A 16,794-nucleotide genomic window follows, 5' to 3' on the forward strand; every position below is an offset into this window, starting at 1 on the left:
GGGGTCGGGTCCCATCTGGGGACCGTGTAGGGTGGTCGTGGGACCCCAGACGCGTTCCCGTTGAGCAGGAATCCAGGACCGGCGATGGGCGAGGCGCGGCCGCGGCTTAGGGGTCGCAGACCTGAAAGAAGAACCGACACCGTCAGACCAGGGCCCACATCCGCACGGTTTCCTGTTTTTCCCCTGAAGTGAGAGACGTGGGTTGATACCGCAGAGGGGAAGAGGAAGGGGGCGATCCCGTGACGGGGCCCCCAGTTGGGATTTTACCCCCAAAGCATCCTCTTGTCTAAACCGACTGCTGGCAGGACCCCGGCTGCGGCGCCTGGGAGCGCGAGGTAGGTCTGGCTGTGCACCCGCGCTGGCGCGAGCGGGGACCTGGGAACGCCGGATTCCAATCCACCTCCATCCTCTATCCAGAACCGGTCCCGTGTCCTCACTGAGGCCCAACAGGGCTTATTCCTAAACTTTCTTCTCCTCCTTACTGTGTCCTCATCGCTGGGACAGCCGCACTGTCCACCTAGACATTCGGCTGAGACTGTCATTTTTCACAGCACCTTCCAAGTACCCACTCCCTCATTTCGCCCCTTACTAAGGCTCCTCTCTTCTCAAAGCGACCTGCTTCCTTCCATTCCCGTAGCCGCTGCTCTAAGCTACCTCCTCAGGCCCTTGGACCGGGTGACAGACCCCCCCACCCCCGCTGTCTCCGGCCCTGCCAGGCCCTCCAAAAACAGCCTCCCAAGGTCTGTCTGGCCCCCATGAGAGCTCCCCGGATCCCACCCAGGCCTCCTGCTGTCCTTTGTCCATCCAGCGGCCCCCAGTGACCTCTCTCTGATGCTCACCTGCCAACTCTCTTCTCTACTTGAAATGGTCATTCTCTGTCACTTGGCAAACCATTCAATGGGTTCAAGGCCCCACAATTAGCCCAGATCAAGGTTAAAAGGGACACTTGGGGGGCCCAGAATGAGCAGCCCCAGCCCACCAGTCATTCATTCAATACACATATACGGAGGGTTATGCGTTCCCACGCTGGGGACACAGTGTGATGGACAAGGCAGCACTATCCCCGATGTTCTGGAGCGTACATTCCAGGGGACATTCCAGCCAGACCCCTATCCATCTGGCAGAGGGCCCGACTCTGTCCTGGTTGGGAGGTAAGGCACGGGGGCACACGTGGGCATCTTCCAGAATGACACTGGGTGTCAAGCCTGTGTTGAGGTGGCAGCCCATCCAAGACTGGGGTGTTTGGCATTGTGCATTCCCCAATCAAGAGTGGGGTTGGGGTTAAGGATCAGGCGACATGGTATCAGGAGGAAGAACAAGGTAAATAAAGTGCCAAGACATAAATACAAGGGTAGCTGGCATGGTGGTTAGGGTTGCAGACTCAGGACCCATGCTGCCTGGGTTCAAATCCTTGAACCCAGGATACCACTTATGAGCTGTGTGACTTTGGGCAAATTACTTAATGTCTCTGTGCTTCACATCTTTCATCCATAAGACAGCATAGATAACAAAAGCATCTATCTCACAGGGTGATTGCGAACCTTAAATGTGTTCCTGCATCTAAGATGCTAAGAACTGTGCCTAGCACACGTTGCTACTAAATTAAACTTCTCGTGTGATCTCATGTATCTTTTTCTTCCCTCCCTCTTGCTCTCCCTCTCCTCTCCCTGCCCAGTCACTTTGGTTCAAATCCCGACTCTACCACTTGCCTCCTTCAACACTTTGGGGATGTGGGTTGGTGTCTCTGAACCTCAGTTTGCCGACCTGAGACATGGAGATAATAATAGCGTGGACTTCACCGGGTGGTGGATGCTCTAGAGGAGGTCATGCGTGTAACAGGGTTATCCGGGCGGTGAGCCCATAGTGAGGTCTGTGAGCATAGAAGCCGTGGGTGTGTCTGCCTTCAGAAGAAAGTGTGCCTCTGGGCTCAACTCCTTGCCACAGCTCGTGGCCTCTGCTGCCTCTCCAATCAGCCCCAACGGACCAGAAGGACAAAGACGCATTCAAAACTCATGTCAGTGAGTGTGAGTGTGTGATGTGTGTGAGTGTGCAACTGTGTGTCTGTGTGTGCCTCTGAGTGTGTGCCTCACGCACACGTATGTGACTCGGTGTGTGTGTGTGTGTGTGTGTGTGCACGGGCTGGTGGTTGAAGTGACATTGGTTTCCTGGAAGAAACAAGCTCTGGCCTGAGTCTTGAGGGGTGACCAGGAGGAGGTCTGTGTGAGGGGAGGGCAGTGGGCCATGAGTGATAGGGGGCATGGATAAGATCTCTAGGTGTGCAGGACCTGTTTGGGCAAAATGAAAGCCAGCCGATTGGCGTGACTACGCAAAAAAGATGGGGGACCGATGGTGGAGGGCCCTGGGAAGCCATGGAAGGTCGTAAGCAGAGGCAGGAGCTCTGGTGTTAGAAAGATGGTCTGGCTTTGGGACCCTGCTGTCCTGGCAGTTACTAGCGGACATCCACCTGGAAGCCATGTCCCCAGGGGGTTGAGCAAACAAGCTCCAAGGTCTCAGGTCCTGGGTCCCGGTCCCAGTCCCGCTACTAGGATGTGGACAAATCACTTACCCTCTAGTTTACCCAGCAGCCCACCACTAGGCTTCCTGCACCTTGCGCACCCCGTCGTACTGCATCCAGTGGCGTCAGCACTGTCACTCACCCCCAGTTTACAGATGAGCAAACCGAGTCGCTCATCCGGGAAGAAGCTGGGACTCAGCCCAAGGTCTGGCTGGCTCGGGCTCAGGCATGTGCAGCTTCAGGATGGTGACACCTCTGGCCTCCTCAAGGGTGGCCTAAGACCCAAGCTAAGCTGCTGGTACTCAGAGACTCGCTGCCCCACATCTCCATTTCCCCCAGGCCCAGAGAAGGGAAGCAACTTTCCATAGTCTAACAGCAATAGGGACAGACCCCCAGGTTTGTCTGACCTAAATCCCAAGCTCTTTAGCACATAGTGGGTGTTTTAAAGTTAAGCGACTTTAAAAATGCCTTGAGAAGATTGGCAGAGGAGGAAGCTAAGGCTTGGCGACAGTCTCTGCATTTCTCAGCAGGACCTGGCACAGAGTAGATGACTAATAAATGTTTAGTACCTGAAGACCCACTATGTGCAGCACTGTACCGAAAGCCTCACAAAAGACATTATACGTCATTTGATCCTATCAGAGCCTCACAAGTTGGGTATATGATAGCCCCCATTTTACTGAGGGAAAAATTGAGGCTCTGAAAGGTTGGGTCCTGGGCCCCGGTTGCACATGCAGCGAGAATAATAAGAGTTGAGGATATTTGGGGGACTTACTATGTGCCAGGCCTTGTTCAAAGCATGTTACATGTCCACATAAAGCCGACCACTGCCCTACAGTACAGTATAGTATTATTAGTATCACTTTATCTTTCATTTATTTTTGAAAATAAAAATATATAATTTTGAGCACTTACTAGATATTAGGTATTATTTACAGTGGTTTCAGTAAGTATAACATCTCATTTTTAAAAATCTATTGATGACCTTATAAGTTTCCTCCTTTATTTTGTAAATGTGGTGAATTTCGTTAATTGATTTTTTCTTTTTTTTTTTTTAGTTAGGATTTGATGAGGATTAAGGTTATGTTCAGGGTTAGGTTTCAGTTGGGTTAGGGTTTGGTTTAGGGTTTAGGTTCAGCATGAGGAGTAACTAGTGTTAGGGTATGTTAAAGTGTTAGGCTTTGGTTTAGGGTCAGGAGCACAGTTGGATGAGGTGCAGGGTTATAGTCAGGTTTCATGTTTCACATAGGTTTAGAGCTAGCTTTATGGATCCGGATATGGTAAGGCTTTAGGGTTTCAGTGTTAGTTTTAATGTTATGGTTAGGTTAGGGTAACCTCATCATTTTACAGATGAGGATATTGATTTCGAGGTTCAGCCACTTGCTAAGATCATATGGGTACATATTTATTGAGCACCTGCTGTGTACCTCACATGTGATGGGCTCTGAGGCACCAACCTCCAGTCTCAGGCCGTACCAGCTGCATCTCCCAGTTAACTGCAACACCGACTCCCAATGTGAACTAAAGTCACTAAGCTTCTCAAGCCCCAGATGGCATCTTGTACCAGTAACTAGAGCCCGATAATCTAACCTTAACCCTCATTAGAACCCAGATCTCAGCCGGAGGTGTGAGTGTGCCTGACAGGTGGTGAGCATCCCGTCACTGGGAGGATCCAAGCAGGGCTGCCATGGAGGAAAGTTCATACGCAGGTGAGAGGATCCACTGGAGCTGACACTGGCAAAAGCAAGAACCCTGACCTCCTACCTTCCACTTAGGAGAGGAGAGGGCTCTTGGGTCCTTTTCTGAGAAGAGTGAATTTTTAGGAAAGGCCCACTGTGGGGGATGAGTAAGCCCCGAGTTGCCTTCATGGCACAGAGCCAGGCAGAAAGGGAAGCCGAGGGCACCTCCCTTCTCTGACTCAACACCTTCCCAACAACAACAAAAAAAACAGTTCCAGCTGGGGCACTGGGAGCCCAACAGAGTGGGAGACCAAGTGGGACGAGGACTCAGAAGGAGGGAGATTCAGCATAATGAAACCTCCCAGCCAGGATGAAGGGAGGGGGCCCAGGCCTGCAGTGGAACATCAAGGTAGAGTTTTGGGGGGCCCAGGAGCTGGGGTGAGGCCTGGGGGGTGTCTACCATCCAGGAAAAGAGCTGGGGAAGAGCTTGGATATGGCGGAAGAACTGAGACCCCGTGTCCTGTATTGAGGGACGAGGCCCAGAGTGGGACACAGGTGTCAGGGTGAGGGCTGAGGGGAGAGAGAACCCAGCCTTCTGGAGGTGAGGCTGGGGACTCGGCATTAGGCGGGGGCAGGTAGTTGAACCCACAAAAGGGAAGAAGGGCAGAGGTGAAAGCTGGCTGGGGTCAGCCATCTGAGGAGGGGGCCCATGGAAGAGGGGTGTCACCTCCTGGCCCCGGGCATATCTCTCTGGACAGTGACCTGGCCCCTGGGTCAGGCTCGCTGACACCTGGAGTGTGGGCAGAAGGAGTAGCAGACATTGGGCTGGATGGGTGGAGTGACCGACTCAGAGAGGTACAGATGCAGAGATGGACGTACGAAGTTCGAGGTGCTGACAGACACGAAAGATAGAGTGAGAGGAAGGTAGCTACCTTCTCAGAGGAGGCTGGGGGGCCACTGAGACCCTCTGCTTCAGTGCGGGCTCTGCATAGGCTGTCAGGACTTTAAGACTCTGGGCAATGGGGAAACAGGCAGAGCTGGAGCCCAACCTCACCCTACACCCCTTGTTGTTTGCCCCATTCCTGGCAGAGGTTTTCGAGTTTCACAGAAGTCGGCGGCAGTGCTGCAAGCTGGGGATGCAGATAGCGCTGTTGGGGCTGGTGACGGCCGCGCTGTGGGCCGGTCTGCTCACCTTGCTTCTCCTGTGGCGTGAGGACATTCCCAGCCCCGCGTGGTCCCCTTCTCGTGTTCCCTCCAGACCCCCCACTCAGATCCCAGGGAGCCCAGCCCACCCCTTGGAGCCCAATTCCCCCATCGCGTCTCCCACCTTGTCCCCGCTGGCCCCTTCTCATGTCCCTTCCTCCGCTCTCAAGAGGCCACTCCCCTTGCTCTTGCCTATCTCCCATCTCCCACCCTTTGGGCACCTCCCACATGATATACCCAAGGGCGCCATCCCCAGATGGCAGGGGGAAGGGGGCAGGGGCATCTGAAGAACCCTTTCTCTCCCCTTCTCTTCTCTCCTGCCCAGACTGGGACACTGTACAGAATCTGAAACACCTGGAAGAGACCGCTGCCCGGAATGGTATGGAGGGGCCAGGGTTGGAGAAGGGGGCCAAGACACCAGGCTCTTGTCCTCCTTCTGCCACTGACCACTATGGGACGTGGGAGGACTGGGCTCCAGTGTCCCCCAAGGAATGGAGGGTCAGCCTGTGTTTCCTCCCTCCCTGGGTAGGGGAAAAAACCCATCAGCTCTTTTAGGAGAGAGCTGGGGAGCACCTGATGGAATGTTATGGAAGGACTCAGTGCCTCAGCTTAGTCACCTGTAGAATGGGCATCATTTCAGTGCTGTGAGGTAGAGACAAGCTAAGTCTTTCGAAGCACTTAGAACACACCTGGCATCAAGTGAGCTTTCAATAAATGCCTGCTATTTTCATATTTAATTTTGGGTCGGGAAAAGGTACACTAATTCATTCTATTCTTGCCTGCATTTTCCTGAATACTTTTGCCTCCGAAATTAAAAAGTTGTAACCCTTGTGACTACATGAGGGGGCCCCTGCATTTGGGGCTGTGGGGAGGGGTTGGGGACTCAAGGACCTTCCTGCCTGGCTCCCGAGGACACATCTTCTCTCCCAAAACCTGCCCCAGTCTCTCAGGTTTCCAAGGCCTTAGAAAATCACAAGGGTGACCAGATGGCCCAGAAATCCCAGGGTGAGTGAACTCAGCTGGGAGTCTGGGGGAAGGAGAGGAGGGAGGACTTGGATGAACATGTGGGTATGATGCTCCAGACCACCTATGAATTACAAAATGAGCAGGTGGCCCTATAGCCCCAGGTTAAGGGGCCAAGGGGGCCGGTGGGCAGAATGGGGGTGTCCCTGAGGGACTTACCATTGAGCTCCCTCCCCTGCAACCAGCTGCCCAGATGTCACAGAACATGGAGAAAATTCAAGCAGAGCAGAAAAGAATGAAAGCTCAGGGTGAGAGATCGGGGTGGGTGGCAGGGTGCCAGAGCCATGGGGACCTTGAGGCCCACAGGCATCGTTCCTGACACCTGTCCTGCCCTCCCATTAGACTCTGAGCTCTCCCAGAATCTGGATGGACTTCTTGAAGACCTGAGCAACCTCAAGTCCCAGGGTGAGGCTTGAGAGGGGCCAGAGGTAGGGAGGGACCAGGAGGGGCCCACAGGTTTGTCTGTGACCGCTGTCCCCATCCGACTGCCCAAGGCTTGAATGAGAGACGCACAGCCTTGAATTCATTGGAAAGACTCCAGGAGGAGGTGGCAAAGCTGTGGATAGAGCTTCGAGTGTCCAACGGTGAGTGTGTGCGTCTGTGCCCATGAGTGTGGGTGTACGTGTGTAAAATACAGATGTGTGGTGTGTGTTCGAATGTGTAGCAAGTGTGTGTGTGGTAATATGAGCAGGTGTGTGCATGTTGCAGAGCCAAAGGGGGACACATGAGAAAGCCCTGAGTCTAACTGCTCCCCCCACACTGATCTGGGGTGAAGGGGTCCCTCATGTTTTCCCTCCAGGTAAAAACTGTTCTCATTTCCCACCACTGGGTTCTCTTTCCTGATCTGTCCTCTACCCGTCATGGCTCAGCCAAGGGTCGAGGGCCATCAGTAGGGTGCCCTCAGCCACAACTCCCCCGGAATGTTGTCTGATCCAGCCAGAGGGCCATAGAGGGGATGACAGGAACTGTAGCACTTTCGCCAGAGGTGGCAGTGATAGAGGCAATGCTGGCAGGTACGAGGGTCATGGGGGTGGCCCCAGAAGGCTGCAGAGAGGGCAGACATTCAACCACTGTGCCTTTAACCTGAAGTCCCACTGCACCCCCACCCCCACCCTTGATGTTTGGTCTGCCCCGCTGGGTGAGAGGAGGGAGGATCTGTGTCCCCGGGGCCCAGCGTGGAGATTCCAGCAAGAGACCCAGACCCGAGTGGTCCCCTGGGGATGCTGGGAGGATGGAGCTGGGCCGCACTCGCTCTGATGAGGGCGGCTGTCTCTGAAAACCACGCGACACACAGCCATGACAACTTCCCCAAAGTTTTCTTGAAGGAACTAGAGATGTTCTGTTCCTTTCTAGCATGGCGCCCCAGAAGGCAGTGCACTGTTGCTATGTCATGAGTAAGAAGCACACCTAGCTCTGCTCCTCCCGGGCATCACAAACTTCTGTGGACCCCAGGCTCCTAGAAAATTTCACTGACACCGTGGAGCTGTCTCTGCACGTCACTCTTAAGAAAATCTATTGTAAATCACAAGTGAGTGGACCCAGTAAGAGTGGGTCCACCTTCCCACCTGGGACTACTGGTGGTGCTGGCAGCGCCTGAGAGTTTTCCTGGGGTGGGAGCAAGGGGAGAGAGAGGCCGAGGTGGCCCTGGGTCGAAGCCGTGGGGACCCAGCCCCCCAGTCCCCTTCCCCATTCCCACAGGCTCTCCTGACCAATGAGGAGGAAATCAACTCAGTATCCCAGAACGTGGCCAAGGGTGCTAGTTTGGGGTGCTGTCATTGAAGCAGTTGATGGGGACAGTACCAGGGAAAGTAATGCTGGCGGTCCTGGTCTCAGCATGGCCATCAGCACTGGTGATTAAGACATGCTGGTGTGGTGTTGGCAAAGGTGACGTCGGCCATGGTGTTGGTGGTGGAGAGATGTTGCTGGCAATTGTGGATGATGATGCTGTGGTAATATTGGTGATAAGGTGTGGCTGACAGTGGCAGTGTTTGGGGCCATGGTGTTGGCAGTCGAGGCGCTGTTGGCTACAGAGGTCTTGGTGGGAATGCTGTGAGCAGTCACAGTGTGTCTGACCGTGAAGCTGTTTGTGGTGAGGACACTGGTGGCTGAGGTGCCGCTGGCCATGGTGCTGATGATGTGGTAATGGTGTGGGCTGCGGAAGTGCTGCTGGCCAGGAGGTGTCTGACGACCGTGTCAGAGGCTGACGCTCTGCTCACAGCGGAGGCGGTGGTGACGTCTGTGGTAACAGCGTTGGCGCCTGCAGTGCTCCCTTGGTGGAGCTGGCCTTGCACGTCAGCATCGGAGCTGCAGGGAGGAGGCTGCCTGCGACACTGTTAGGCTCGGGGGTGGGTCTGCTTTCAGCCTGGATGCCAAGAGTGACTCCAGGAGAGACGCTGCCAACTACTGTGCCCACTGTACCCATGCTGCCCACCATGGCGCCCACCACGGCGTCTGCCACATCAGCCATGCTGCCCACCACGAGAGCAGCCACAGCACCTGCCACAGTGCCAGCCATGGCACCCACCATGCCACCCACCACGGTGCCCACCACAGCTGACCCCCTGAGCCTCTCCTCCACCCCAGGCTCCACGTGTAACACGTGCCCCGAGAGGTGGGTCAATTTTCAACACAAGTGCTACTACTTCGGCAAGGGTGCCAAGAGGTGGATCCAGGCACGGGAGGCCTGCAGCAAACTCCAAGGGCGGCTGGTCAGCATCCACAGTCAAGAGGAGCAGGTGGGCCTGGGCTCTGCACAGGGTGTGGCCAACATGGTGGTCAGGGGGGTGGTGGAGCCCCACCCCAACCTCTTGAATGGCGAAAGGGCCCAGGAACCCCTCCCAGCCCACCCACTCTGTCCTGCTCCCTAGGATTTCCTGGCCAAATACATCAACAGGCAGGGCTCCTGGATTGGCCTTCGGGACCTGAACATAGAGGGGGAGTTTGTCTGGATGGACCAGAAACCGCTGAACTATAGGTGAGAAGGGGGGACACAGAGGCGATGGCTCCAGGACCAGACTCGAAGAGGGGGACCTCTCCCTGATGAGGGGAGGGTATTTGGGGGCATGTGCCCCAGGCCCGGACTTGGGGAGCCTCTGGATTGCAACGGCAGATGGTCAGGCTTTTTTGTTTTGTGTTTAACCACAGCACTAAGTTTTATTAGGGATCTCATTAAGATAAAATTTCTAAGGCTGCACGGAGATGGGGTGGGGATCCAGGGATGCGGTGAGGTGAGCCCAGGCTCAGAGGGGTGTGTCTCGGCTGAAGGCAGTGGGGCCCCTTCCCCCTGCTTCATCCTCTGACCTGAAGCCTTCTGCTCCAGCAACTGGCGGCCCGGGGAGCCCAACAACGGGGACCAGGGCGAGGACTGCGTGATGATGCTGGGCTTTGGGCAGTGGAACGATGCCTTCTGCAACAACTACCTGGACGGCTGGGTGTGTGACCGGCTGGCCACGTGCTGAGTGCCCACCTGCCGCCTCGGTCCAAGACATGGATCCTGACAGCCCCCTGCCTGCCTGCCAGGTTCACCCCTCTTTGTCTCTCCCCCACTTCAAACATGGTAATGGCCAGGCCCAGAATGGGACCCTGAGGACCCCCGACCAGAGCCTGGGTGCCTCTTTTGTGGCTGAAGTGTCTTGGTGACATTGTTTCCTGCCCAAAGGCAGCTGACCCATCCCTGGCTCTTGCCAACACCCCAGAGGACCTGTTTCTTGTCCCTCAGCCCAAACTCCCTGCTTTCAAGTGATTAGAGTTCCCACCTCGAGAACCCCACCTGCCAACCTGAATGCTGGCAGCGCTCCCTACAGGGGCGCAGTGCCTGCAGCCTAAGTTTCCAGGGAGCGGCGGCAGCCACCCCGGACTCATGTGCTTCCACACTGCCCCCTCCTCCCTGTCTGCTGGAGTCAGGAGCGGACCCTCCCTCGTCCTCCCCAGATGCGGCCCGTGTCCTGGCACCGCAGGACCCACCCTGGCTCAGATGGCTAGGCCTCCCTGGCAGCCTAGGACGACAACAGCCCCTCACACACCCCTCCTCAGAGGTCTCCAGGTGTGGAAGGTGGGAGCTGGGAGTCCCAGAGCCTGGTGCCTGAGGCCACCTTTGAGTATCAGGAACAACTAACTGAAGTGGCATTTGTGCCTCTCCACCTTTTTTCCCCCCTACTTCTTTACAAGAAGCATTCAGTAGGCAGAGCTAGAGATGAAGACTCTGGGTCTAGTGAGCGGAGAATCCCAGGAGTATTGCAGGGCAAAGCAGTGGATAGCCCTGAGCCTAGTTCCCCAGCCCGGGCTGCTGGGGAAAGAGCCTGAATGACCACAGACGAAGTGGTCAGAATGGGCCCAGTACACAGAAGGCACTCAGTGCTAGCAGAATGCAGAGACCGATGGGGAGGTGGCCTGGTCACCTGGCAGCCAGTTCAGATCGAGGTCCCGGCACCACTCCCACTTAGGGTCCGGGTGGCCGAGGCAGCACCAGCCCTGGGCTTGGCCAAGGTCAGCTCTACATCTGAGACAGGAGGGAGGCAGGCCAGGATCTTAGGACATCCCACGCTCAATACCGGGCCTAGAGAAGAGCGAGACGTGCTCACGTGATTCTCAGGTCCCCCGGGGAGGAGGGGCTCCATAGGCAGATGCCCACGCTGGACCACCTGGGATCCCAGGAGAAGAGGCCAGCCACAGCCCAAGGAGGGGCTGGGTTGAGGAAGGTGCTGTAGTGGCACCTGGGAGTCCTGGGGTTCAGGACAAGGTGGGGACAGAGCTGGGCCCTTGGAGTGAAACCCAGGTTGGAATCCCAGATCTTGTTATCTCTACCTACTGCCCACCCCAGATTTATCTCCCCCAGAAACCTCCTCAGCACTCTGGGCCTCTCGTTTACCTAGCTCCGCACGTGAGGAATTCATAGCTCCACTCTACCAGTCCCTCAGGCCAACGTTGGGGTCATCCTCGCCACCTCTCTCCCTCACCAGCCCCTCCAGACCCATAAGGAAAGCCACGGGCCCCGCCACCAAGCTGTACTCAGAATCCACCCACTTGTCACCCACTCCAGCTGCTGCCTTGGTGCAGCCCCCATCCTTGCTCACCCGAACTGCTGGGGGCTCACTTTTCACTTGTCCCAAACCTTCCAGCTCAGAAAAAAAGCCGAAGTCCTACAGGGTCCTTCACCTTCGCAGAGCCCCTCCCTGCCACCTCCCCTCCCCAGCTTCTCTCCTCCTGCCACCCCAGCCTCCTCACTGTTCCTGGAACACTGAAGACTTGCTCCCAGCTCAGGGGGTTTGCACTTGCTGCCTCCCCTGCTTACTCCTCAGCAAGGCCTATGCTGAGCACCCCTCCCTCCCATTTAAAATGGCACCCTGACTTTTTTACTCCACTGTACTTTCTTACCACGGTACTCCTTTCAACAAAATGCGGAATTTACTCGTCTGTTTGTTGGCCGCCTCAGCCAGGTAGAGTGCAAGCTTCAGGGCAAACACTTCTGTTTTGTTCTCAGCTGTGTTCCCAGCACCTAGTACACAGTAGGCACTCAAAAAACATGTCAAATTAATGTGTGACCATGGGCAAATACCCCTTCTCTCGGACCTGCTTTGCGGCCTGTGGAATGAGGGGATGCTGCCTGCCTGAGTCACCAAGGGCTGGCATCGGGCCCCTACCCTTCAGTCCCACCTGTCTGGAGGCCTCAGTTGAGACCTTACTTGCAGCCCCAAGTATCCTAACTCAAAGCCACTATGATGAGAACCACAGCTACCTGTTCTTTCTCCCCATCCTCCCTCGCCCTAAATGGGTGCCCAATCTCACAAACCTACAGCTTGTTCTGGCCTGCTCCACAAATCCCCAGGGGAGAAACAGACCCTGGGCCGTCCTCTCCCAGTTTATGAGCTCTCCCGCATCCCCTCCCTCGAGGACAAGCCCTTTCTCCTCCCTTCTTTCCCCACCTCTCAGGCATCCTTCACTGCTGGGCCTCGGCATGGAGCCGGCTGTGCCATCCTTGCCTCCTGCCTCTCTCCTGCAATCTGGTCCCCGACCCCCAAGCAGATCCAGAGAGCCACTCCCAGGTTCCCTGAGGACCTCAGGCTGCTACACCCTAAGATGAACCCTATAGTTTCCTCTGAAATCTGATTTCCCATCACACCCTCTGGCTCTCCTTCCTCCAGGCCTGTGGCTTCGATCTCTGCGCTGACCCCCAGACCTCTGACACGGCCTCTCGGATTCAGGCTGCCGCCATAACCACCCCCTCCCAGCTCCCTTGGGCCCGCTTCCCTCCCCCAGCCAAGAGCCATTTTCTGACCATCTGTGTGCTACACATGTTGGGCGCTGGTAGTTTTATTTACCCTATTGACACTCACTGCCTTCTTCGCAATGCGCTGAAGCCCACCCGGCTCATCACCTCCTGCTGAGATGACTAAAACTGCCCCCCAACCAAGCCTGGCACCCAGGTCTCCCCATCTTATGCCACCCTACATAATGGGGCTAGACAGAGGATTCTAACAAGCAAATTGAAGAGCTGTACCACCCTATCTTTAAATGTTCTATAAGTGGTGAGGGGAACCCAGCAGAAAACACCTAAGGTTCTCCTTCAAAACAGGTCCTGTGGGGGTAAGGGAACGGAAAATTTGAAGAAGTTTCCTCAAGGGGTGGCAGGATTTACCCTGGGGAGGAGGAGTGCTCGGGGCCTCAGGCAAAAGGGAAAGGAAGTGTTGCCTGAGGTGTGATTTTTAAACAAGGGATGTGTGTTCAAGTAGCGATTGTGTATTCAGAAATTGACTTCAAACTATCTTAAGCATCCAGATGATTCTAACGTGAGTCCATGTACTTCCCCTTGAGAACCAGGTGTCTTGGGTTATAGTTCTCAAAGGGTAACCCCAGAGCATCAGCAATTCCTAGGAACTTGTTAGAAATGCAAATCGTCCAGCCCACCCAGATCTAGAATATCTGAAACTCGGGAGGGTGGTGGCACCCAGCCACCCAAAGTTTTACAATTCTGTGTCCTAGTGCAGGGGTCCCCAACCCCTGGGCTGTGGACTGTACTGGTCCGTGGTCTGTTAGGAACCGGGTCGCACAGCAGGAGGTGAGCAGCGGCCAGGCGAGCGAAGCTTCATATGTATCCGCAGCCGCCCCCTAGAGCTAGCATCACCGCCTGGGCTCCACCTCAGATCGTCAAACATTAGATTCTCATAGGAACACCGGTCCCTGGAGCCAAAAAGGTTGGGGACCACTGCCCTAGTGCATTGCTTCTCAAACTAAGGTACAGAGGGACTCCCCCAATGGCTAAAACGCAGACTCAGTAGGCCTGGGGTGGGCCTGAGGGTCTGCACTTCCAACAAGCTCCCCAGAGATGCTGATCTGCTGGTCCTCGGACCACACTTTGAGTAGTAAGGGTCTGGAGCTGGGGTAAGCTTGTTTTCTAGGTGCATAGCCACACTCAATCATTGACCTACTGCTAGGCACAAACTATTCACTATCTGGTCCTTCACAGATACAGTGTGCCAGCCTCTGGTCTAAAGGAGTCCATCTTAGCCTGATCCCTCCCCACTCCCTCCCACCCCTTCAGCCTCCAACTCTAATTCCAGAAACTGCCAGCCTATCCCCACTCCAAGAGCTCCTTCTGCCTGGTCTATCTCCCCAACCCTGCCTGAAAGCCCAAGCTAGGTCCCAGCTGGCCCTCCCCACCTCCCCACTGCATTATAAACATGCCTGGGCCTTGGCCTCCCTCACCAGCCTGGGGCAGGAACCTGGGTCAAGGTGTTGAGCGGATGGATCTCTGAGGCCCTCACACAACACACAAGACACGCTTGGGAAAAGGGCTCTCTCATCCTTTATCTTCAGGGGCGAGGTCAACGGCCCTCCAGGGCTCGGTCTCGGGCGATGACAGCCTCCTCAAACTTGATCATTAGTGTGGTGCCCTTGTGCCAGTGCGCTGTGACCTTGGCGGGGAAGCCACTGTGCGTGAGCACTGCCTCCACGATGCCTGCCGTGAAGCTGGCACAGTTGAGTGTGCTATTTTCCTTGGGTACCGAGATGTAGGTGTTGATGAGCGGTTCCCGCTCGATGATGTAGAAGGTGCGTGCGTCGTCGTTGGCCTGCTCCAGCTTGTCAGCCTCCTTGCCGAACAGCGCTTTCCACACGGCGCCCTTGACAAACAGCAGGGCGCCCAGCACCTTGGTCTCCCGCCGGGCACCCTTTTCTCGAGCCACCAGCGCATCCAGAACGCGAGCGCCTACCTGGCGACCCAGCGCCGCCAGGCGCGCCTGCAGCTCGGCCACGGAGAAGACGCGGCTCTGGCAATGTTGCACCAGCTCTGAGAAGAGCAGCGCGAAGGCGCTCAGGCTCACCTCGGTGCGCGGCCGCGTCAGCGCGCGCTCCAGGAGCGCCGACTTCCCGCGCGTGAAGCGCGCCTCCATGCCGCCGCCGCCGCCCTGCGGGAAGACCAGGCAAAGCCGGTGTCGGGGGCGGGAGCAGGAACCCTGGGACCCCCAGCCCACCCCCATGTGCTCCTTCGCCGACTTTACACGTCGGAAGAGATGAATGGAAGTAAAAGGGGCATTCGCCTGCGTGTAAAAGTCGCCTCCATTACCCCTAGCCAGAGAAGGACAAAGGGGAAAGGGGTGGGCTTATACTCGATGAGAGCTTAGGTGGGAGGACACAGGAGGGGACCACAAGGGGGCGCTGGAAACCCTCCCCCAACTCTCGAGTTCCAAGTGAAAAGCACATTTGTGCGCCGTCGGCCACCTGTGGCAGCGACTAGAAAACTAGTGCACGGAGTCGGGGGTGGGGCGTCAGACCTAGGGCTGGGATGGGAAGAGGATGGGGAACAATGAGAAACTGGCAACTGTCCCTCTCCCAAGTGCACTACAGCACTTACTTCCTGCGGGTAAAGAGAACTTCCCTGCCTGTCGCCGGCGGAAAACCAGACACGGTGGGTGGGAGTAGGGGATGTGTCGAGACCATCCGCCAGGATGAGACGCTTGGGGAAAAGACAAGATACATGGACAAGCCAGGAGGGGGCGTTGGGAATCCTTTCAACCCCGCGCCTTCCGCGAAGCGCGTCTCCTTGGAACGCGGATGGGCCTGCATTTAAAAAAAGACTGGGGGCGGAGGTGGGAGCCGGCATGGGCGACAAGGCAGAGGCGTTGGGAGCCCTCCACCCTGTGCTCTCCAGAAAGGTAGCTGGACTACGGGGTGGGGGGCGGGGTGGCGGTCAGGCTTGCGGGGAACCAGGAGGGGACGCTGTGATCCTCCACCCCACCGCTAGAAGCCACAACTGTCGGTGCGGGAGACAGACAGAGGGAGATCTGCTGGAGAAAACCCCGACAGGGTGCTGAAACCTGCAGGGCAGGGCGGTAGCAAATGGAGGATCCCAAGGACGCTGAGACACTCTCCCTTCCCCTCCGCCCTCGCCCACTCAAGTGTAAAGCCGCCGCCCAGGATGGGGTCTGGAGGGGTAGCTGAGAACCCTGCCCCAGATAGGCAGGGATGGAGCCAGGGGCTGCTGGAGGGATCTGGGGATGCTGAGCGGGCCCCCAAGAGATCTGCATGGGGGATGGGAAGCCAGCGGGGTTCCAGGGGCTTCAGGACGCCCCCGCCCCGGTGCGCGGCCGCCTACATGGGGAGGACCCGGAGGGGCAGTGTTGAGACGCCCCGCTCCGGGCTCCGATGGGGGCTAGTGAATCGAACCGCAGAAAGGCAGGGGCCCAGGCACCCCCCACCCCGGCGCGTATCAGGCAGAGGGACCGCAGAGGAGCCCATCCTCCTTGAGGCCACCCTGGGTGAACCGGAGCAGGCGGTCCGGAGATCGCGGACGCAGAGACCCCGGCCCAGGACCCAGAAGCCCGCGGGGAGAGGTCAGGAGCTGACAGAAGGGGTCTCACCGGGAACTGCAGCCGTCGGCTCGACCGAGCTGCTTTACGACGCCGTAAAAGGCCCTCTGTGCGCAGGCGCCGTGGCGGGCAGATGTGTGGGCGGGGCCTGCACTGTGATTCTGAGGAGCGGCCACCGGGGGGCGCGCGTGTCCTCCCAACCAAGGGCTGCGGCCCCACGGCTGGGGACCTCGCAGGCCTTGGTTGGCTCCTATTCACGGAGACAGTGTCATCGTGGTGACATGCCCAGGGGCACACGTTTGACGATGGGCACACTTCTCTTTGTCGGGTACATGTGTACATATGTACATCTCAGGCCACAAACCCTCATGGGCACACACTAAGGGCACAGGGACTCAGTTACACTCTGTGTACGAATTCATAGACACACAGCGACCCACTCGGGACATCGTTCTTACATACCCTTGTGCCCCCAGCGTTCCTGGCATAACGTCCATTTGTTCATTGTGTGGTTTTTCCCCATTCCCCAAGTCCAAACACCCGCAGACCCTCACCTACGAAGCCCCAAAGT

The 16,794-nt window shown here is 56.7% G+C and overlaps 2 protein-coding genes across 7 annotated transcripts; one reads left to right on the forward strand and one right to left on the reverse strand.

The window, feature by feature from the left end:
- Positions 1 to 255: 255 nt before the first annotated feature.
- On the forward strand, positions 256 to 11,815 carry FCER2 (Fc epsilon receptor II). 5 transcript variants are annotated; one of them, XM_039858078.1, is made up of 11 exons: positions 256 to 335; positions 4,121 to 4,224; positions 5,284 to 5,403; positions 5,723 to 5,776; positions 6,340 to 6,402; positions 6,606 to 6,668; positions 6,763 to 6,825; positions 6,915 to 7,004; positions 8,782 to 9,155; positions 9,288 to 9,394; positions 9,740 to 11,815. In XM_039858078.1, the coding sequence occupies exons 2-11, from the start codon at positions 4,203 to 4,205 to the stop codon at positions 9,876 to 9,878; spliced, it is 1,095 nt and encodes a 364-aa protein (XP_039714012.1). In that variant the 5' UTR covers positions 256 to 335; positions 4,121 to 4,202; the 3' UTR covers positions 9,879 to 11,815. The 5 variants fall into 5 exon arrangements, with proteins under 5 accessions (XP_039714012.1, XP_039714039.1, XP_039714019.1 ...); XM_039858105.1 differs by having other exon boundaries at positions 9,004 to 9,155; XM_039858085.1 differs by lacking the exon at positions 256 to 335 and adding an exon at positions 1,889 to 2,014.
- A 2,387-nt stretch (positions 11,816 to 14,202) lies between these two features.
- Positions 14,203 to 16,370, reverse strand: TRAPPC5 (trafficking protein particle complex subunit 5). 2 transcript variants are annotated; one of them, XM_039858114.1, is made up of 2 exons: positions 16,275 to 16,370; positions 14,203 to 14,813 (listed from the first exon to the last, which is right to left on the reverse strand). In XM_039858114.1, the coding sequence occupies exon 2, from the start codon at positions 14,805 to 14,807 to the stop codon at positions 14,241 to 14,243; it is 567 nt and encodes a 188-aa protein (XP_039714048.1). In that variant the 5' UTR covers positions 14,808 to 14,813; positions 16,275 to 16,370; the 3' UTR covers positions 14,203 to 14,240. The 2 variants fall into 2 exon arrangements, with proteins under 2 accessions (XP_039714048.1, XP_039714047.1); XM_039858113.1 differs by having other exon boundaries at positions 14,203 to 14,822; positions 16,275 to 16,368.
- Positions 16,371 to 16,794: the final 424 nt, after the last annotated feature.

Source organism: Pteropus medius, unplaced genomic scaffold (assembly GCF_902729225.1).
Source record: "Pteropus medius unplaced genomic scaffold, Ma_sr-lr_union100, whole genome shotgun sequence".
NCBI classification, from domain to species: Eukaryota; Metazoa; Chordata; class Mammalia; order Chiroptera; family Pteropodidae; genus Pteropus; species Pteropus medius.

Bases quoted from the DNA above. Each gene is read 5' to 3' on its own strand.
- FCER2 (XM_039858068.1), top strand. From the start codon at position 4,546: ATGAAACCTCCCAGCCAGGATGAAGGGAGGGGGCCCAGGCCTGCAGTG. The intron at 6,403-6,605 runs GTGAGTGAACTC...CCCTGCAACCAG, and splicing joins GATGGCCCAGAAATCCCAGG to CTGCCCAGATGTCACAGAAC. The intron at 6,669-6,762 runs GTGAGAGATCGG...CCCTCCCATTAG, and splicing joins GAAAAGAATGAAAGCTCAGG to ACTCTGAGCTCTCCCAGAAT.
- TRAPPC5 (XM_039858114.1), bottom strand. From the start codon at position 14,807: ATGGAGGCGCGCTTCACGCGCGGGAAGTCGGCGCTCCTGGAGCGCGCG.